This window comes from Dipteris shenzhenensis, chromosome 16 (assembly GCF_047967505.1).
Source record: "Dipteris shenzhenensis isolate YYH24624 ecotype China chromosome 16, Dip_SZ_1.0, whole genome shotgun sequence".
Lineage (NCBI taxonomy): Eukaryota > Viridiplantae > Streptophyta > Polypodiopsida > Gleicheniales > Dipteridaceae > Dipteris > Dipteris shenzhenensis.
In genome coordinates, this window is record NC_141611.1 from 21,155,475 (window position 1) to 21,178,175 (window position 22,701).

Genomic DNA, 22,701 nt, shown 5'->3' on the forward strand with positions numbered 1-22,701 from the left:
ATAAAAGATTCAAGGAAAATGCAAAGGCATTGCTAATTTGATCTCCATACTATCGGTTATACACCTAGACTTCGAAAGCATACTAGGCAACTGCATAGGTAGTTCAGCAAGCAATCAAAGAATGCAAGAAAGCAAACACACCCGCTAATGAAAGAGTGCAAAGAGTTGCCAGCAAGATATAGAACGCCTTTCCACGTCTTTAGCATGGTCTTTCAATCAGATTGACTTCTCGTAGTAGTAGGAATATGGTCACATTACAATCGCTATCGTTCCACAAAGAAGACTTTCTGTCTTGTCATAGCCTCCTTGCCGCAACAGTAGCTTGCTTCCAAGAGACTAAACCAATATAAGTTGCATCCAATTCACTCCCAAGATTGCATAAAGATGAAGGACTAGGGATTGCAACTTACAACAAAGATAACATCATGCTTCACCATCACAAATATTGTAACATACAAGGTGCCCAATGCTTACTAACTATTTCAAAAATCCCATCCACACAAATGATTGCCATCATTAATGTGTATAAACGACATCTCTACTTATGTCGTACAACAACTACTCATAACAATTACCAATACATTCAATACATACATCGTAGGAGACTTCAACATAGACTTAAAAAAAAAACAGGAAACACTTTGGGATTACAAGAATTCAAGTGCACACAACATGCACCAAATGATAAGAACACCTACAACAAGAACAACATCACGCCACAAAACCCAAAATGGAGAACAAAATCACTCCGAAACCCAAAATGAAGAACTCATACTTCATTAATGCCTAGAGAGAGAAATTCAACTGGTTGATTTCAAAGATTGCTTGCAATGGAGGTAGCCAATGGGAGACTCAAGCAAAGGTACTTTTACATGGGAGCTTCCTCTCTCTCGTCTCTCTCTTTTCACTACTCTTTCTGTCTGGACTGCTAACCGCCCTCTGATGCCGAGCTTGTTTAAAGGTTTTTGCTTCTAAGGAAGGCTTTCCAATCTCCTTTCCTTGTTGCCCATTTGCCTTATTCTCGAGCTCAAATCCATTCTCAAAGATTTGTGGGTATCGGTGTTTTCTGGTTTTCCTTGGCGAATTGCCTCGCCATCGATTTTGGGTTGTGTTGGAATTCATCACCCTGGCCATGGCGAGTCCAGTGCTTGCTCCTCTTCAATCAGTCGCTCTAGCTCGTAACCCTGGCGCATCAATGCTTTGTTCTCCATCTTCTTCTTCTTCTCCATCCCCTCTTCCCCCTTCTTGCTCATTTACCCAATTGGGTTCTTCACATCTAGTTGTTGGTTTCCCTCGTCGCGTTTCCCCCTCCATAGTCTTGTCAGCTTCCGCGCTTTCCTCATCTTTGTATCTTCCATCAATGGACAACATGCCCAATCGACGGTCGGCAAGGATGCTCAAAGCAATTGTTCTTCATAGCTGCTTCTTTTCGCGATCGCTGGACTCGAGCTTTTTCCATGGCGCTGGTAAGCACGAAAGCTATGTCCGGTTTGAAGCTCGTTCCAAGTCTTCTCAAGCATCACGATCATCATATAATATAAAGGCGGCCCCATATGTTGATTATGAGGTGTTCTATTTTGAAATATTTGCACGTATCAACATCGTTATATTTAATTACTTGCGGGTCTATTTCAATGCTCCCAATGAAAATCATGCACCTACCTTGTTCACAAGGGCCTTTCAAAATGCATTTCTTTTCTGCTGTATAATGAGGACTACACCCTTGTTCATTTTGAAGACTCAGCAATGCTCAACGCCTCTCGTATCCATTTTACAACAAATTCAAGAGTGCATTTGACAAAATCGATAGAAAGTCGGAATGGTTCCTTCGCTGATGACTTCAACTCTATTCGTGGTTCAATCATAAGTAGCTTTCTGCTGCTCTAATTGTGGTTATATAATCTGTTTGTTACTAGGCGCTTTAAGCAGATCTAGAAATGTAAAATTTTAACAACCAATGTTTTGTTTACATGTATGAATTGCTTTACTTGCTTAGGTCGCACATCTCTGGCTGTAAGTCAACTTTGTCTTGTTGTTTATCAATGTCATAATTCCAAGTATCAAGTTTCTCTCTTTCAGCCTTAAGATTTTGGGAGTATTCAACTCGTACATGTTTGGGCTTGGATTCTAGCTGGAGCGATAATGCTTGCGGACATCTCAAGAACTGGGGCAGGTGGAGGTGCTCTAGGGGCTTGTATGAACATATTTGAGCGCATTGTGCGAATAGCTCGGGTATACACTCTTTTTAATCTTTTTGTACTCTTTGGAGGACCGAGGTTAGCGGATATTTGGTTAACTAGGGGTTCTTGGGTGGGCCAGTCGTATGCCAATGCCATTGTGAGTGCGGCAGAAGATCCAGAAAAAATTCTTGAACAGACAGTGCTGGAAATGAATGAAGATCTCATAAAGATGAGGCAAGCCTCTGCACAGGTACTGTGTTCTGTCTTTCTGTGTCCACTGGTTTAGAATATTGTTTGATGAAGCAGCTGTGCATTTTTAACTTGCACGATTTTGTGTAGGTTTTGGCTTCTCAGAAACAATTGGAGAACAAGTACAAAGCTGCACAACAGAACGCTGAAGATTGGTAACCTTGGGCAGAATTTCTTTGATCCTTTGGTGAAGGTCATGCTGCTTGTTGTATCTTACAATACTGACTATTGCTTGTCTGTGATCATAACAGGTACAGGAGGGCAAAATTGGCATTGCAAAAAGGAGAGGAGAACCTTGCACGTGACGCACTTAAAAGGCGAAAAGATTTTGAGGTAACGCAAGACATCAAGACAGAACATTGACGTTCAACAAATGCTGACAAGTGTGAAATCTACATCTGAAGGATAATCAGAAGGCAAGAATGGTTGGTTTAAAAGATTGTTTATGTAGTGGAAGAATGCAACTCAGGTGCTACTGGGTATCTTGTGCCCCGCAGCAGCTAGCTCAGCACGGCCTTATCAAGACAATGGCAAACTGACATGCGGACGTGTAGATTGGCAGATGACTGATGTGAGTCTGCTATAGCTTGGCACACTTGTCAACTCGGAGGGCAGACACTGACCAACAAAAGGGGTTAGAGTCCTGTATTAGGTCCAGTCCTTGGCCATTTAAGGCAGGCCCTTCTGCAGTAGTTAGCCCATCTGGGGTGGCAGTACATGCATACATACATATGTATGTGCATGCATATATATATGTGTGTGTGTGTGTGTGTGTGTGTAACTGTATGTATATGTACAGATATATATATATATATATATATATATATATACACACACATGTAAATGTACATACGTACATATGTATGTATACATACGTATACACAGATGTAGGTTGCTTGCTGTAGCCAACGCTCATGCAACGTGGAAGAATATGCCCAGGAATCACACACTGTGTCAATCAAACCTCATTCCATCTTGTGCACGCAAGTGTTACTGAATTAGACACACATCTAGATCCATAGACAGCCATTAGATAACCAATAGAATATGTTTTATCCTCTCAAGAGAGACACATACAAAATAACATGCTCAAAGCTTGCCATGGGATTGAGGAGGAAGGGTTCTTACCCGTATCCACATGCCACAGACAACCACGCAGAAGCGCAATCACAGAAGAGGTGCACCAAACCCTCTTAGGGAAGGACTATTCTTGATTTCGAGGCCTCCTTGAATTGCTCTGCAATGCAGGAAACCTCGCTCCAGATAATTACTGCAAATATTCTCTCTTATGCTCTCTCTCACTCCCTCTCTCTATAGATGCACTAGGGCCCAAGACAAAATGTCGGGCTGGACCCCCCCGAAGGTTTTTATTCATGAAGAGAGAAAGCTGTCATCAGACACCATTTGCATGGTTAGGCGGGTGGTTGCAAACTAAGGGTGTCCACCTTTTGGCCACTGCCCGAACTTTTCTAATTCTTGAATTTTACAAGATAACTGTAAAACTCCTTGCTTTGAGGGCCTTTGCGTACAGTATGGTACACAATCTGTTCTGGCTAAAGGACCTCCTCTAGCTCATCCACTTCTGGTGGATCCTCTGATATTGGCTCTGTAGGCTCTGGCCCCTGGAATTTCTTTAGAAGACTCACATGGAATGCATCGTGAATCCTCCAATGCTCTAGCAATGCCAACCTGTATGCAACCTCATTTATTCTTTTGGTAACCCTGAAAGGGCCATAGTAACTTTGCATACACTTTCTGTTTGCCTTTAAACTTGCGGAGCCTAGCTTTGTCGAACTTTAAAAGTACCCAATCCCCTTCCTTGAGATTTAACCGTCTCCTATGCTTATCTGCAGCTCCTTTATGCTTCTCTTGAGACCTTTCAATTGCTGTCCGGACTTGGCTGTAAGCTGTTTGGAGGTCTCTCACAAACTGATTACCTGCAAATATTTCATCCTTGGTCCTCAGGATAGGTGGCAGAATCACCTTCCCATAAATGACCTCAAAGGGGGCTTTCCCTGGAGAGCTGTGTACTGTATTATTGTAAGCAAACTGTACCAATGGTAGGTACTTTTCCTAGTTTGAACCTTGGTCACCCACGTAGCATTTCAGCATATCCAATGCTGTAGAATTTGCTTCTTCACTTTGACCATCTGTCTGGGGATGGAAAGAAGAAAAATTCAAGTTCGTCCCCATATTATCAAATAAAGCTCTTCAGAATAAACTGGTCATTCTGGGATCTCAATCACTGACAATGGACTTAGGCATACCATGGTGCTTAAAGATCTGTGCCATGAAAAGCTTAGCCATATGATGTGCCTTTATGGTTTTGCGAACCGGAATGAAATGAGCTTGCTTGCTGAATCTATCAATGATAGTTCAAATCCCATCATTCTGTGACTTTGATCTTGGCAAATAAAAAATAAAGTCCATTGCAATACTTTCCCATGGTGCCTGAGGCACGGGAAGAGGCATAAGTACGCTAGGTGCTTTTTGTCTATCATACTTCACTTTCTGACACGTAAGGCATTCAATAACAAACTGATGTATATCTTTCCGCATCCCTGACCAAAAGAAATACCTCTCTAGTGCTTGAGTTGTTGCTGTAATTCCTCTATGTCTAGCATAGGGAGGTGGATGGCATTCCTCCAAAATCTTTTTCCTCATCTCTTGGGTGATGCATAGGCAGTCCTCTTTCATTAAATACCCATCTTGCAGGGAATAGTGATTAGTGGACTGCCCCTCTTGCATTTGCTGTAAAATCTCACCAAAATCTGCATCATTAGCATATTGCTCCCTCATATCTTCCAAGTCCTGATGATAAGCAATAGTTACATTGTTGACCTAGGGTCTTCAAGACAAGGCATTTGCCACTTTGTTCCGAATTCCTGGAGTATGGACAATCTGAAAATGGTACATTGACAGCATGTTTACCCATTTCATATGCTTCTTGGAAAGCTTTGTCTGAGTCAAAAAGTATCTCAGACTTTGGGGATCTATTTTAACTGTAAAATCTGCACCCAAAAGATAATGCTTCCATGTATGGATGGCATGAATTACAGCCAATAACTCTTTCTCATAGATTCCTAGATATCTCTCTGCATCTCGGAGTCTCCTGGTCTCATAGGCCACTACATGACCATTCTGATGCAATGCAGTCCCAACACATTCCCCACAAGCATCACAATCCACATCAAATGGCTGCTACAAATTTGGAACTATTAAGATTGGCTCTGTAGTCAGTCTCTCTTTGAGTGTGGTGAAGGCTGTCTTTTGAGGAATTCCCCATCTGAAAGCTGCATTTTTCTCTTAGTAAGATCGTGGAGTGGAGCGGCTATATCAGGCGATATCCGCAAAATGCCTGATAAATCTTCTGTAGTAAGAACACAGGCCTAGGAAACTTCGAACTTCATGCACAGTTTTCAGCTGTGGCCATTCCTGAATGGCACGTATCTTTGCTGGATCCATCCGTATCCCATCTTTGGATATTATATGCCCCAAGTAATGGATTTCTTCCCTCACTTTTCTTGCTGTTTGCATAGAGCTGATGATTTCTCAGCTCTTGAAACAATATAGCAAGATGTCATCGAAGAAGGTACCAGTGAACTGTTTGTAAGGTCGGAAGATATGATCCATCATCCTATTGAAAGTAGCTGGGGCATTTCTCAATCCAAAAGGCATCACCAGATATTCATACAACCCAAAAGTAGTGCGGAACGTTGTCTTGTGCCTATCCTGAGGGTGTATCCTCACTTGGTGATAGCCACTCTTTAAGTCTATCCTGCTGAAAACTGAAGCTCCATTTAACTGATGAAGCACATCATCAATGCGCGAAATAGGGAATCTATTCTTGATGGTCATTTTGTTCAGTGCGCGGTAATCGACGCACATACGGAATGAGCCATCTTCTTCTGTACTAGTAGTACAGGGGAACAAAAAGGAGGAGAACTGGGCTGAATCAGCCCCTTGGACAACAAGTCATGCACCTGAGTCATAATCTATTTTCGCTGAGTTGCACTAACTTTGTATGGGGGCCTATTGGGTGGCTTGCTGCCAGGAATGAGTTCTATGCCATGATCCTCAGGTCTCTTAGAGGGTAGCTCCCCTGGCAAAGCGTCAGAAAAGCAATCTTTAAAATTTTCAAGAAACTGAAATTTATTCTGATCCACCTCACTTATTTCAGCATGTATTTCCACATCTCTCTCTTTTACTAAGCTGAAACTGCAGACTTTATTTCTTTTCCAACAGAACTATTTGATACAATGGGAATAGTTTTCCCTCTATTCCTAGCAACCACACGATATACTTTGCCGCTATGTACAAACTCCAACACTCTTTCAGGAAGAGTCAACTTCACTGCCTTGCGATGAAACCAAGGCATACCCAAGACTACATCATGATGTTTCAGTTGAGAAATGAAGAAGTCTTCTTGATCCACATAACTCTGTACATGAAGACAGAGCTTCCCTATCAAGGGAGTGACTGGCACAGGGTTCCCACAGAACATCTAATCGGCATCCAAAGCCCTGCCCAACTCCTCTGTCTTTATTCCCAGCCTCAGAGCTAGATCCTCTGATATGAAGTTATCAGTAGCCCCTGGATCAAATAAAATCAGCGCTTGCTGGTCTCTGATTTTGCCCCATGATAGCAGCAATTCTTGTTCTTTTGGGTTTGAAACATGACCCAGTATGTCAGGAATTCCTCCTGCCATTGGCTTTTGCGGTCCCCGTAGCTTCTCTGCCTCTTTTCCCTTCGAAGTTGAAGGCTTTTTTGGGCACTGGGCAGCCACATGCCCCTCTTTGCTGCACCTAAAGCATTTATCCTCTTTCCTGAAAGTTTCAATCTGTTCAGGGGTAAACTGTGGTCTTTCCTTATAGGGCTTTTGCGCTTGGTTTTCCCTCGGCTTTTGAGGCTGAAATCCCCTCTTCTGAGCTTTGGGAAACTCTCTTGTTTCAAACTTGGGGGTCGCTGGCTTTTTATCCCAGGATCCTGCATGTACATGAGACTAACCACATTGGCTGAATGCATGAGATCTGATATTTCTTTAATATCTTTGGTGTTCACTTGGGCCTGTATCTTTGGAGTGAGTCCGGCCCTGTACTTCCTGAGTTGAGTCTTATCATAAATATTCTTGAAAGGCGAAACCTGCAAGTATGTGTCCGAAAATTTCTGATTGTAAGACTCAACGGGGGGGGGAGGGGGAGGAAAGAGATTCTACTCTTTAGGGGCGGTAGAGAGGTTGGGAGAGAGAGAGAGAGAGAGAGAGAGAGAGAGAGAGAGAGAGAGAGATTCCTTCAACATTTTGGCTTGGCAGGATAATGCTCAAGCCTTGAAATCCCAACTTGACCAGCAAAAGACGGTTGTTGAGAAGATCATTTCGAGTACTCGGGTAAAACCTCAATTTTGAAGTCATATGCTGTATTTTTTGACTAAACTGACAGATGGTCTTTTTGATGGTTAAGAGATCTCTCATAGTTTGTGTTTGAGGCTATTGCAGCTTCTAGAAAGCAAGATTCAGGAAGCTAGATCAAAGAAAGACACTCTCAAGGCTCGGGCACAGTCAGCAAAGTATGCTACCTCCATTTTTTTCTATTTTGTTCCTTAATCCTTGTGCATTTGAATTCAAAGGAATTTGTGAACGTCTTGTTGTGGAAATTGGACTTATGGCTCTAGCAGCTTAGTTTTAGTGAAACACTAAAATAATAATAACACCTGCAGGACTGCTTCAAAAGTGTCTGAAATGCTGGGAAATGTCAACACTAGCAGTGCTCTTTCGGCTTTTGAGAGGATGGAGGAGAAAGGTAGGTTTCTTTGTTATTATGACTTTTGTAAAGTTGTTATTTGGTTCAAGGTGTGATTCATGGGTCCAGTCATTAAATCAAAGAAGCCTTATCTTCACAGCAGTTTTTAGAGGGCAACTTAGTTATATTATTGCACTTGTCTATAGGTTCTGTGTTTTGTTTTCTCTGATGAGCATTCAACTCTGATTTTGGTGGTGTATTTATTGTTATGAGATGTGTATCTGACGCCTTACATCCCAAGTGGGGGGAAATGCTGATGAATTATTAACTAGTGGTGATCAAAATTCCACGTTTGTATTACAAAACCTCCATTCTTGCCAATGTAAATACCAAGTGACATGGCAATAATCAACAATGCAACTCATTGCGCTTTTGGACAGCGTCTAAACAACAAATTGAGAGGTTTTAAAGCAGCACAGATATCATTCATGCCACATGACAGGCTGGCAAGCTAGTGTCAAAGCTGTACCTCCTATTTTCAGCATGAGGGAGAACTGCTCAGCCAATTGGTCCTCCTTAATAAAAGCTGAGCATAGTTATTATCTCAGCATAATACAAAAGATCAATTTGATTCTAAGTTCAAGTGCATGGACTTTAAAAATGCAGGCAACCGTAAATTCACTTTGAAAGTTTGAACTGATGCAATCAAAGGAGCAAGAATCCTATACTCCAAAAAAACCAATTTATACTCTCCTGCTTGTAAGCAAACCACAGTACCCTCTCTAGACTGTTGGAAGAGATCTCAAATAGCAACCTTAGAGTGCAGGTATATGGATGTGAAATTTATCGTACTTTTGTTTGCATCAGATTTGGGTTTCTCCCGTACAGTGATTATTGCACGTGAAAATGTGTAAGCAGGTTTCAGATAAACTGTTTCAGAAATGTTTCGTCATTGAGTTTCAGAAGATCTAACTCTGTTTCTTATCAAGATGTATGTATCAGTCAAATGTGTGCAATTGTATGCATGTGCATGTATGCCTGCGTGAGAGTCTGTGTGTGTCTGTATCTGCGCCTTATTTGTCTGCATCTGCAGATGTGCCTATGCATGTCAGCCGTGAGTGTGGAAAGGGGGGAGAGAGAGAGAGAGAGAGAGAGAGAGAGAGAGAGAGAGTCTTCATGCAAGATTGGAGAGAGAGTCTTTATGCAAGATTGGTTGTCGAACGATTAAATAATGTTGGGAGGAACGGAGGAACTTGAACGTTAAACAGGAGCCCAACTTGTACAATCTGGGAAGTAAAGGATCTGGAAAGAAATTATGTCCTGAAGCATCTGGGCAAAATGAAAACATTGTTTGAAAATGTGGACGAATGCATGTCTTAAATGTCCTGCTTTTGTAGATCATGCTTATTACGTTGCTGAGATTTTATAATTAATTATGTATTGATTGCAGTCACTGCTCTGGAGGCTGAAGCAGATGCTTTAAATCAAATAAGCACAGATGATCTTGCAGGAAAGGTATACAGTCCTGATACAGTGCTGCAATTCTCGGAAATAGTCTTGTTGAGCTTAATTTAATGACAGTATGTCTGACACCTGTGCTTTCTGGGCATTGGCAGTTTGCTCTATTGGAGAGTGACACAGTAGATGATGATCTTGCCTCTTTGAAGAAAGAGATGCTGGCATCTTCCAAGGTACTAGTCTGAACTATCCTTTTAATCCTGCCATTTTGAGCCCTAAATCTTACATATGTACACATCAATAATATATTGTATTATAAATTAAAATAAATAAATAAATAGATAGATAGATATGTAAGAGAGAGAGAGAAAGAAAGAAAGATGTATTAATGTCTTCAGAAGGCCGCGCGGATCTATGAGATCAAACAGAGAGAGAGAGAGAGAGAGAGAGAGAGAGAGAGAAGGGGGGTTGTCTTGATGAGCTCTAAAATGCTCTCCACACTTTGTTTCCTTTTATGCAGAGACCCAGCGAGCTTCCAGCAGGTCGAACAGGGTACCCATTTCAAGATAGGGAAATCGAGAAAGAATTAAATGATCTGAGAAGAAAAGCCTCTGAATTTTGACCATTCTTTAAGAGTTCTTTGTCTAACAGTAGAGCATGGTATCATTTGAGATAGAAATATTTGGAAGCATAATGTAAAAATAGATCTTCGGCTAATACGAAGGCTTGTTTCTATTCTGGATTTTTGGGACAAGAAATCTACGGCCTGAAGATCCTTTTTCACTACAGCTCTCTAGTGATGTGATTTTGTCAATATGAGAGTACAGACAGGTTAAATGAATAAGGAAGGTTATTCAGATTGTGTAAATTGATTTGTTCATGGCACCTAATGCATGTGTACCAGAGCATGCCATGGTCCAAGGGGACTCTTAACTAATATTGGACTTGTATTTGCCAATCCTAAAAGTAAAATTTGACAGTCTATTGTGCAATAATAGCGTGGCGACAATTGATTGTCTCCACTAGAAGCATGCCAAACCCTGTAGTCTATCCAAAAGTTAAAGAGAGTTGACCTCTCAATGAAGGTTTGTTTCATCAAGACTTGAGTGTATAATGCAAGACCTAGCATGCTCAGTGGACCTGTTTTTATGGCTGCAACTGCTGTTGCAAGCATTTTGAAGAATGTGGTGTAAGATTTTCATTCTATTTTAATGGACCTTTCTAAAGAACCTTTGTTTGTATCAACTCCGTAAATCTGGAAGCTCTAGTTCACAGATCGTTCTTTTAATACAAGAACACGCTCGTGAAAGTCTAAGTAATATGAGAAAGGGAAAGAGGATAAAGAGAATAAGATTTGAAACCATTTCCACATGAGGCTAAGTGATGACAGTACGTGAGTGTGAGTTCTCTATCTCTACAGCTTAGAGATACAGTTTTCATATCATTGTTTAGTACTTTAGCTACAATATGTGAAATAATATCAAAGAGTTCAAAAGAGAGAGGTGAAAGCAACTGAAATACAAAATAAGAGAGACAAGCTTTTTCACATGGACATATGTAAGAAAAGGTGGGTGGCAGGTGACTCGTATTGAAAATCCATCACTAGTCTCACAAGCAAAAAACTTCGAAAGTTTAAACCCAATGTGAGAATGAAGAGTGAAATGGTGAATACTAACAAAAAAGAAGAGCAAGGGAACACAGCTGAATTGGACCAAACATCTTCCATCACATCCAGTGGAGCTAGCAGCCAAGCAAGCACCTCAAAGTGCCATGAAGGCCTAAGGAATTTGCCAATTACTTCAAAAACTACACCAGCAGAGAAGCAACAATAGCAATGCCTAGGCCAGTCAAGGAATCAGAGCTCACAGAACTAGAGAATATTGAGGATACCCTAGCTTATGGACCAGCCACAAGACAAGGAAACTGAATCTTGCCTTGGACAGAGAGGAATAAAATCCTATATACATCAGCAAACAACTCACTCTAGAAGAAGAAAAAGAATTAAAAGCATTGCTGATGGAATATAGAGATTGCATGGCTTGGTCTTACAAAGAAATGAAAGGGATTTCCCCTGAAGTTGCAGTACATACCATGCCAATAAGGGAAGGATCCAAACCAAAGGTATGTGGATCCTAAAGGACAAATTCCAAGTATGGCACACATTTCTATGAAGAACTAGAAAAATTACCAAATGTTGGTTTTATTTATGAGATCAAGCATATCGATTGGGTGTCACCAATTGTGATTGTTCCTAAGAAAAACAAGGTTGTCAGAATATGTGTGAATCTCAAGAACGTTAATGCATCAACAATCAAAGATCACTATCCCCTACCATTGACTGAAACAGTTTTAGAAAGGGTAGCGGGGTCTAAAGTGTATAGCTTCTTGGATGGGTTCAACAGGTACAACCAAGAACAAATGGCACCTCAAGATCAATGGGGCATTTTTGCATACATGTTCATGCCATTCGACTTATGCAATGCCCCATCTACTTTTCAAAGGTCATGTACACCACCTTTAAGGAATTTCTCAACAAGTTCCTTTAAGTCTTCCTCGACGACTTGTGCGTGTATTCAGGAAAAAAGGATCACTTGAAATGCCTTGAAGAAGTACTAAAAAAATGTAGCGAATATGGAATCTCTTTGAATCCTCTAAAATGCCAATTCTTGGTCACACACAGAGTAGTCTTGGGACACATAGTCTCTTGACATGGGATTGCAACTGATATGGATAAAATAAACATCATGATGGAACTTCCCACCCCACTAAATGCCAAGGGAGTCCAAATCTTCATGGGCCAAGCTGGATACTATAGAAGTTTCATACTGAGGTATGCCATGATTGCAAGACCCCTATATAAGCTCCTAGTCAACTTCATTTGGACAGATGAATGCGAACAAGCATTCGAAACCCTCAAGTGGAGATTGATATCATCCCCTATTCTAATTGCACCAAATTGGGACATAGAATTTCATCTACATATCGATGGTTCCAATTATGTAGTAGGGAGTGTGTTATGTCAACCTGGCAAACACAACAAAGACTACCCAGTATACTTTGCAAGCAGACAACTAGATGATGTGGAGATGAATTACACCACAACAGAAAGAGAAGCCTTGTCAATGAGCTACATCATCAAAAAATTTCAACAATATCTATTGGCTGCTGGCTTTATCTTCTACACAGATCATCAAGCCTTACTATATCTTGTGAATTGGCCATGTACCATAGGCCGAATCACTCGATGGCTTCTACTGCTATACAAGAACTCAATTTCAAAATCGTGGTGAGAAAGGGAGCTCAACATTTCGTTGATGATCACATGTCATGATTAAGGACAGGAGAAGAGCTAGAAGGAATAGAAGATGACCTACCAGATGCCGCATTATTTCAAATAGACGTGCCTGACTGGTGTGCAGACATCATTGGGTACTTAATGGTAGGAAGACCACCTCTTGAAATGAAAGCAATGGATGCCAAAAAAGTAATTCTAAAAGTTGCACCCTATCAACTCATTGCAGGGCAATTATACAAGATGGGCAAGGACCAGGTTTTAAGGAGATATGTAATGCCAGATGAGATCATGCCAATCCTTAGTGAAGCCCATGAAGGCATTGCAAGTGGACATTTCTTTCTCGGCTACTGGTGGCCAACACTTTGGGTAGATGCCTATGAATATGTCAAAAGTTGTGATGTATGCCAACACAAGGACTTCAATTCCTCACAACAATCGTTGCACAAAAACCATTTGAAAAATGGGGGATTGATTTTGTGGGTCCCATCCATCCAGTAAGTAAAGGGAACACAGGCATGCTACATCATTGTGGCCACCACTTATTTCTTTACCAAATGGGTTGAAGCTAAAACAATCAGAAAGGCAGATGCCAGAAACACAACAAGGTTCTTGTATGAGAATGATCACCCGATTCATATGTCCCATTGAAATTGTCTCAGATAGGGGCACACATTTTGGCAATGAGGTCATCTAAGAACTCTTGTCTGGCTTTATGGGAATCCATAGAAAGAGCACATCTTACTACCCCCAAGGGAATGGACAAGCCAAATCCATGAACAAAATATTATGCATTGTCCTCACCAAGGCAGTAGAACCAAAGCATTCTAATTAGCCAGAGAAACTAAATGCAACTTTATGGGCATACCGAACCACACTCAAGGTCAATACAAGAAATAGACCTTTTCAATTGGTGTACTGACTTGAAGCTGTGGTCCCACTGGAATTTGTAATACCTAGCTTACACATAGCAGTACAAGAATGTATGGGAGATCATGCATTCTTGAAAGAAAGACTCTATCAATCAGAAAATCATATAGAGACCAGATTAGTTGCCTACCATGCCATGACAACAACAAAACGAACAAGGAAGGCATGGTTTGATAGAATCCTCAAAGACAAAGACATCAAGGAAGGTGACCTAGTTTTGCTGTACAATACCAAAGTCCACAAGGCAAGCTAAAATTTCTAGGTCAAGGACCTTACAGAGTCAAAAAAATGAACCCCATTAGAGCTGTGCTGCTAGAAACACTGGATGGAGTTCAGTTCACAACAATAATAAATGGGAGCCAACTGAAGCACTACTACATCAACATGCAAGCCATCCCTGACAATAATGAAGATTTGGGGGCCCAAGTCTTCCATAGTTAGGACTAATTATATCACATGAGCACTCACTAGCATATGTACGACTTCGCACATATAGGTAGTTTCAAAACTGATTTCAACCTAGGGCTCAAAGGTGATGACTGAGTAGCTGCCCTATGATTTCCTTAGCAAATTAAGCATATAGGAGGAATGCCTACCTCATTTGTCATGCATAGAACACCCACACATTTTGAGCACCGCGAATAAATTGCACGAATAAAAGCCCCAAGAGATACTTGCTTTGATCTGCCCACACGGCACCCTCATCACAAAAAGAGTAAAATGCATTAGCCACCACTGACAAAAGCAACAGGCACTCTTAGCACATGGCACTATATTGGCTCTATCAAACAGGGACCTGATTCATGTGTGAAATGCCAGGGTGAAGACAATCTAATAAGATGGGAAAAAGTCCTACAACGCCATCGACAAAGTGACACCATGACAAACGGCCCAAATCTCAACCTCAACAGCCATCCTCAAATCACCAACTTGAAGAAGGACAAGATCCAGAATCACCAACCCAGAGGTCAACACCAAAATGACCATAGCTAGTGGGTTTGGAGTCTGGACAATGATATTGATGAGCAAATAAATGCAACATGCCAAGAAGATATGCCACAAAACCTAAGGACCCTAGAGTCAAGCGAAATCGAGGCATAGCAATTGACTATGCAAGATGCAGGTACAGAACAACTTGATTACCAAACCAACAAAGAGCTAGCAACATATGAAACAATACAGCTTGTATGCCTATGAGTCTCAATGTTTGCCATGTCATCCGATGCATACAACTTCTTGCAGTCAAAGGGTCTAGGAAGTCTTTTAGAGAAGCTAAAGTCCTCCTTACCAACACCTACTATGACAGATACATTTGTCCATTCATAACATCATTATAAAGCAGAGAGTTGGAGAAAGATAAGTACGGCACAGTAACATATAAAGAAAAGCCCTTACAGATCTACCTCAGTAGATCCACTATGCAAGAAGCTTTGTTATTTCCAGAGGCACAAGAAACATTCGGATGCAAGATTATCTGAGATTCATGATTTATTCCCACCTAATACAGTCACAGAGCGGGGGAATATGCCATGATATGATTCTGGATCCCATATGCAAAGATGGCACTAAGTTTTTGGCTGGCATTTTCAATCATACAGGAGTGAGAAAAAATTATATGTCAGTAAAAAATCTCACACTCCTTTGTAGAGCAAAACTACAAGACTGGGCTCAACACATATCCTTGCTACTAACCAATTATGTATCCACTACACATAATGGCAAAAGCTACATTGCCCCTCTATTAGCCATTATAATTGGGTTTGCAATAGAATAAGAGGAAGACTCTACACCTCTCTCAACACAAGATATAGAGGACTTTGAAACATTGATATTATCTCTAGAATGGGAATTAGAGCCTCCACCTACTCTCAATGATGTGGATAACATGGATGGGCGGCAATTCCAGAGAATGACAATGTGGAACTCTGCCAAAGAATCATGCAACTCAGTTCAATATTGTGCCCCAATAGGACTCGAGCGTGGAAATCCAAGAGGAGACCATGCCACATAATGAATTTGCAAGTGAACCAAATAGCATGCCTCATCAAGAATCACAAGTCACCAACATTGACTCCACGACTCTACAGTCACAACACCCAAATGTTTGTAGTGGCACCATACAATAGACTGCTATTCAAGGAATAGATCAAAATTCCACATGGGCACATGGGAGTCAACTATATGTCCAATACAAGCAAGGCCATAGCACATTCCACATCATATAGCATCATAGTCAACAGTTACAATAATGGTCACAATTAATTGCTACCATGGTGTCAGATGAGTAGGAAAGAGAAATGGAAAGGCAAATGCTCCCATCACTCCAAACCAAGTTGCAAAGTGCTGAGATTGAAATTCATAAGCTCAAGGAAAGCATGGCAGAACAAATGCAGCAACAGCTCCTTGCACAAAATGCTCTAGTAGTCAGTAGAAAGGATGCCCTACAAGCCACGGTTTCTCTCCAAGAAAAACATCTATAGCTATCTGATGCCTTGAATAGAAAGGAAGAGCTCGAGTTATCCCTCTCCCAAATGCAAGCGCCATCTACCATCTTGACTATATAGGCATGGCCAAATGGCCTAGTTTTACGTTTGTCTTTTCACCACTTGGAATTATTAACATTGTGTGTTGATGTTGAATCAAACAACGCAATTACATCATGATATTCTACTTGCCCTTTCATCTTTAATAATCCCATTTCAATAAGGTTGAATATCCCATGACTATGGGCTTTGAAAGGATATTGTCAAGTGCATTTCATATTTCTAAAAAACAAGCACACATGAAGAAATAGATTTTGACATATGAGAGGTCTTTGCTTTAGCTAAATTTGAAGCTCATCCGCTCTAGGACTTTGCTTATATCTACATTGTGTCCTGAGATCTCCATCCTGTCTATGCATTAGTCCTTTACTTTGAAAGATTTAACAAGCTTAGTTTAGTTATGAGTTTGCTAGATGTTCCCTTTCTTCATGAAGTTCTTCCTATCGATTTCTTGGGGTAGTACTAGATGCATACATGAGATTTTCTTGAGGGCGGTTATGTCAAGAGTTAAGACAAAACTCCACGAGTGTTGTGAAGTTAGAATGGAAATGTGAATCAAATAATGAGTGACCCTATACTGACGCAAATTTGTAACAACACCAAGTAAATATGAGTGACCACAAAGATAGGGAAAGCTATGGTGCATGGACAAAAAGGATGTGAGTAAAAGGCATAAAGAGAGAACGTATCTTGAACTTTGATAATTTCCCATACTTTGTGGAAAATGAAATCACCAATAAGGCCTATGAAAATAGTTGTAACTATAGTTTTTCTTTGAATTTAAAAGTATAGATTTAAAGACATTCAAAGTCTTGAACTAGTGTCAACATGATCCCAACCTTCACATTGTTTTTATTTTTAGTGGGTTGACATTGGGCATAGAGAGGATACAAATAGTTATACATGGAAACAAGATATTAAGTATAATTTCAGCTAAGTGCCATGAAGAGACTTAGAGGATGCAAAGAATTGGGAATGTCTACTTTCTTTTCTAATGCCAAGTGTAAAAATTTGCACACCATGAAAAAACAAGAGTTATATATAAACTCTTCCATTTCCATATTTGTATCCATTTGAAATTCTCTATGACAAAAGCTCAATGTAGAGATTTCAAATGTCAAAGAATATTAATTGAGATGGTGGCAATATTTAAATCAAGAAAATAAAATTTTAGTTAAGAATATAATGTGGCCTTCTTGAAAGTTGATGGCTTAAAGGCTAGGCATATGTTGTAAGACACCAAAAAGGTGTGTTATGGGCAATGAGAGTATTGTAATCAAATGTATGGGACAACAATTTCTACAACAAGGGACAACAACAACATATGGTTATTCAATTGTATTGATAAAATTCGATAAACTAGTTACTCTTATGAGAGAGAAAGAAATTTAAAATAGAGGTCATAGAACATATATGTATTCTTAAAATATTTTGTTAAAGCAAGGAAAGCCCTGTTTCACACACTGTGTGGAATGCTTTACACATATTAATCTTAATAAATTATGACTTTCATGACTTTTCCATAACAGATACAAATTTATAGACCTTTTTTTTTCGGGGGGTGGGGGCATATTCCAACATATATTTTTTGCATTTGGGGAATTGAGAGTTTGTTGGAAAATTAAAGGACATTGAGACTCATCAATAATACACACACATGAATGATCAAGAAACAATATAATATTCACAAAAAGTCTCATGATGGAAGGACAACTCCATAACAGTATACAATGTGAATGGTTACATTTATTTTCATAGGCCTCAATGGGGATTTCTTTTTCCACTTCTGGGTAGGGGGGAGGGGATCCAACATATGCTTTTTGCATGTGGGGAATTTTCACAGGAGAGTATGAGATTGAGACTCAATAATATACAAACATGAATGATCAAGCAACAGTATGATATTCAAAAAAAAAAAAGTCTCCATGATGGAAGGAAAACTCCATAAGAGTGTACGATATGAATAGTTAAATACCATTACACTAGTTCCCCCCACATTCTCAACAAATTATGTCCATGATTTTGATGCTCGAGGACATTTGATATGCTATGCTTTGACAAATATAATTTAAGAAATTGTTTTCTTCTAAAATTTGAAAAGCTACCAAATTTCATTCTTTGACCGTGCAATGAAATATGAAGGACCATTTCATTGAAATTAGTATGCAAGGGCCTATTTATAACAATGCTTACTCTTTCAATGTTTTGACCCTGTTTTGACCTTTTAATACTTAGGACTTATCCATCTTCATAATAAATATTTTTCTCCACTACAATTGCAAAGCAACATAAGAGGATGTTATATTAATATTTTTATGTACAATACAGCTTGAGCATACATATGTGTCCTATTACATGTGTAATGCCCATTGCTTGAGCTCTATAGCATATCATGATTGGCATAAGCTAGTTACAGAGATTGCCTACCTCCTCTTCACATCAAGAGCTATAACTTCATCTGGACAACCTCCAATTCCTTGGCCAAGAGTCTCATGTATAGACCTCACAGTAAGCATCAGTACCAATGTCTTCATACTAGAGCCTATTTCATGCAATGTCTTAAAGACCACAACACATGTGCTCGTAACACAACCAAGTCTTTTCTTAGCATTGCACATGCATCCCCTAGTACTTGCTCTCAAGGATGCCATGAAAAGGTGGAAGACATCCTCTCTCTTCCTTGAGCATCTCTTGCAAAACTCATTAGACTTGCCAATCTTAAAAGATATTTAGTTGGTCCATATTGCTTGATGAAGGATCATCTAGAGAAGAGAGCACTTCCATATTATTTTAAGTTTGAGAGCCCATTTTTTCTATATCTCTCTTTTTCCATTTAGAATTTAGTGCATTGATGACATCCTTGTTGTCTCCCATAAATTTGTGAATGGATTTTAGTGAGGAAAATCCTCTCCATCCAAACACCTTGAGTACGTTAGCTGGGATCCGCCCTTTGAGAGTTTGACCATTCTCCTAAAGAGAGAATCTATTAACAATCCTTTCTAATTATATGAAACTTTCCATCTCTAGAGTGCCCATCTAGTTTCTTTTGTTCCAAAGGTTCCCCAAAATGGGATTCCCTTCTTGGCCAACTAATGGGTATAGCATTGCCCCTCATCTTTTAGCAAATTTCTTCTAAAAATTGATGAGACCTAGATGGCATCAATGGCCATGAAATCACCTCAATCTTTCTAGTAGTACCAGCATGTAAATTTCTTTAGCTACCCAAGCCCTCCAAATAGCATTCGATAAATCACAACAACTTATTTTAGAAGGTTCTCAAATAGAAAGTGGATGCTATAATTTTCCATATAGTAAACCTCTTAGGTCTTTACAACTATCATTACAATTGGTGAAAATGTGCAAGATCCAAATAGCAGCTAGTGTATGGGCCGCTTGCTTATATCAAGGTAAGGTGTGGGGGATACTATCGCCTCTCCCATCAGAAACAAGGCCCCAACCCTCCCTCTCTTTCACTCTCTTCCCTGCGTAGCCCTCCCTCTCTCTTTCTTCTTCTGCACAACGTCTCCCTCGCCCTTAAATAAATCACAACTTATTTTCGAAGGTTCTCAAAAGAAAAGTAGATGCTCCATATAGTTAACCTCTTCTATCTTTACAACTATTATTACAATTGGAGAAAATGTGCAAGATCCAATTAGCAACTACTGTATGGGCCGCTTGGTGCGGGAGATACTCTCGCCCTTCCCATCAAAAACAAGGCCCCAACCCTCCCTCTCTTTCATTCTCTTACCCGTGTAGCCCTCCCCCTCTCTCTCTCTCTCTCTCTCTCTCTCTCTCTTCTACAGAGCTTCCCCCCTCCCCCTCGCCTCCCCTCCCTTCTATGTAGACCTCTTGCCCTCCCTCTCTCATAACCCACCCCCCCCTCTCCCTCTCCCATTTCTCCACCCCAATACCCCCTCTCTCCCGTTTCTCCACTCCCATCACCTTCTCCACTCCACCTTCCAACCCTTGACTGACAGCCACCGCCACCATCAGTCTCAACATACCTCTAACCTCAAGACCTCCCTCTCCCATATTTTAGGATTCCCAAATAAAACTATCCAAGGGTTGGCAGCCACCACCACCATCAGTCTCAGCGTACCTCTAACCTCAAGACCTCCCTCTCCCATATTTTAGGATTCCCAACCAAAACTATCGATTGGAAGCACCATATGTGCATTCTATCCTCCGTAAGGGTTAAGATAATGGAGTTTTATAAGCTTGCACACCATTTCAAATCAAGTTCACTTTGTCCTTTCACATCAAATTTTCTTATTCAGTAATAATTTATGTCCCTCTTAACTGTTTGGGCGACAAAGAAGATTTCAGAAATCCTTGCCAACATTATCATTTAAGACCTTTCACGTCAAAATTTCTTGTTTAGTGATGACATTTGGGCAACAAAGAAGAATGTAGAAATCCTTGCCAACATTATCATTTTTTGAGTACACAAATGTAAATATTTAGGTGACTTGCATTCTAGACCTTCATCCACTCTTAGGACAATGAGCCTCTAGGGTAAAGGGGCCAGTGAAGTAAAGAGGTGGGTAACTTTAAAATGTCATCAACCCCCCCAATGCTCTTCATATAAAAAGATGATGTGTCAAGCTCTCCTTTCACCATTTTTTGGACACAGTGCCTTAGTCCTGGCCCTGACTTGACCTAAGCACTGGCACTCAGAGATTTCTATCTCCCACACATTTTTTGAATAAAAATTAGCTCCCAATTACGCCCTGATGACTGAAGTACCTTCAAATAGTAAAAAGTTAACCCTCCATAGTACCAGCCCCCTTACTGTAACCGGTGCAATTTACCAAGAGCCTAGAATCCCCTGAATTTGGAAACCCTCTCATCTTTGTTTTTGGGAGAAATAGTATAAAGTGAAATACCAACAGAAGCAGCCTGTAAAGGAGGTCGGCTCAGGCCATAACCAAATTAGCCAATGGCTAAAGAAACCAGAGGTCTCCTATTGTAGGCCCTGACAATACCAGCCATTGTTATTTATTACTCAGGACTTTCACAATTTTCATCGTCTCGGTGAACACCTCATGGACAGGCGTCGAGCTTCTGACTCATGCAGTTCAGGAGGTTCCATATACACTGAATCAACAACACTCTGCTTTACAGTTGCCAAAGATCATAGAGTACATCATTCAACTTCTTTTCTGCTCAAGTTCGAGTATGAAGCATGGATAACTTCTCTGGCCAGTTACTAATCTTCCACCAAATATTGCTGACTACACTCCCTGAAAATATGCATTATAACTCTTTTCTTGTCTTGCAAGGACACATTGGGAGATTCCATTTTGCCAGACTCTTACAGGCAGTTCACATAGCAAAATCCTCTTATCATTAGAAAACTAGCTCTCATCAAATGTTCTTAACCAGGAAAGAGATGACCATTGGGATGTGAGTTCAAAGATCGACCCATATGTTAATATATTATCATACTTCACTTCAAATCACAAATATAAAAAAATGTTTTAGGGCACTTCACAAGCTCTCTATATTAATGACTTGCTCATAAGCTTATTGGGTTTCAAAAACCCAAGAGTGCAGAATTTCAATAAACACTAACTGGATAATAAAAGCATAACTCCTACTATTTGCAAACAGAATGGGGTCAGACAGAATGGGGTAGTTATGGAATGTATTTGGCCTCACCCATGATTCAACTCATTCCCATTAGAGCCTTGTGATTGAGCTTTCGAGTTTTAATTGACATTGTCAGCATACAGAAAAAACCATAAAAGCTCATGAGCTTGTCAGCAATTAAAACTCAAAAGTCACAACAAAGCTGGATACACATTTCTTTGTGATGAATTGCAAAAAAATTCAAATAGGCAGCCTATCAAAAAGTTACCCGCCAAGCCAAGGGCTAGCAACATAGACAACAACAAAAGCTCCAACCTGCATTAAGCACAAATTGAAACCCCATGCTACCACCACAACTTAACCCCGAGTGCCAGTTGGTACAGATGCAAAGATCTCAAACACTCAACAGTTGTTGCGGTCCCTCACTTACCAACAAATTCTTCTTTATGGACTGGGGCTCCCTGACTAAATAGACCTATACTAATAAATTGCCAAACTATTATTTTTTAAAGGTCTCAAAGCTTTCAGTGTTCTTCAATGGAACACCTCCAAAGCCTTAGCGCCAGCATGATCTACACAAACAATGCTTGTGTGAAGAGCAACCTTTCTTACGTTTCTCTTCATGCACAAACACCTCTGCCTAGCAATATTTCCAGAGGGAAAAGGGTTCAAAGGTCAAAAGAAACGAAGGAACGAGCTAATTAGTCCCCCAACTACTT

The 22,701-nt window shown here is 40.3% G+C and overlaps 1 protein-coding gene across 1 annotated transcript; it reads left to right on the plus strand.

Moving 5' to 3' along the window:
* Window positions 1-752: 752 nt before the first annotated feature.
* Window positions 753-10,690, plus strand: LOC147892679 (membrane-associated protein VIPP1, chloroplastic-like). Its single transcript, XM_087387031.1, has 11 exons — window positions 753-1,466; window positions 2,132-2,232; window positions 2,320-2,430; window positions 2,520-2,584; window positions 2,681-2,762; window positions 7,741-7,815; window positions 7,924-7,994; window positions 8,145-8,227; window positions 9,618-9,682; window positions 9,784-9,858; window positions 10,146-10,690. The coding sequence occupies exons 1-11, from the start codon at window positions 1,133-1,135 to the stop codon at window positions 10,245-10,247; spliced, it is 1,164 nt and encodes a 387-aa protein (XP_087243157.1). The 5' UTR covers window positions 753-1,132; the 3' UTR covers window positions 10,248-10,690.
* Window positions 10,691-22,701: the final 12,011 nt, after the last annotated feature.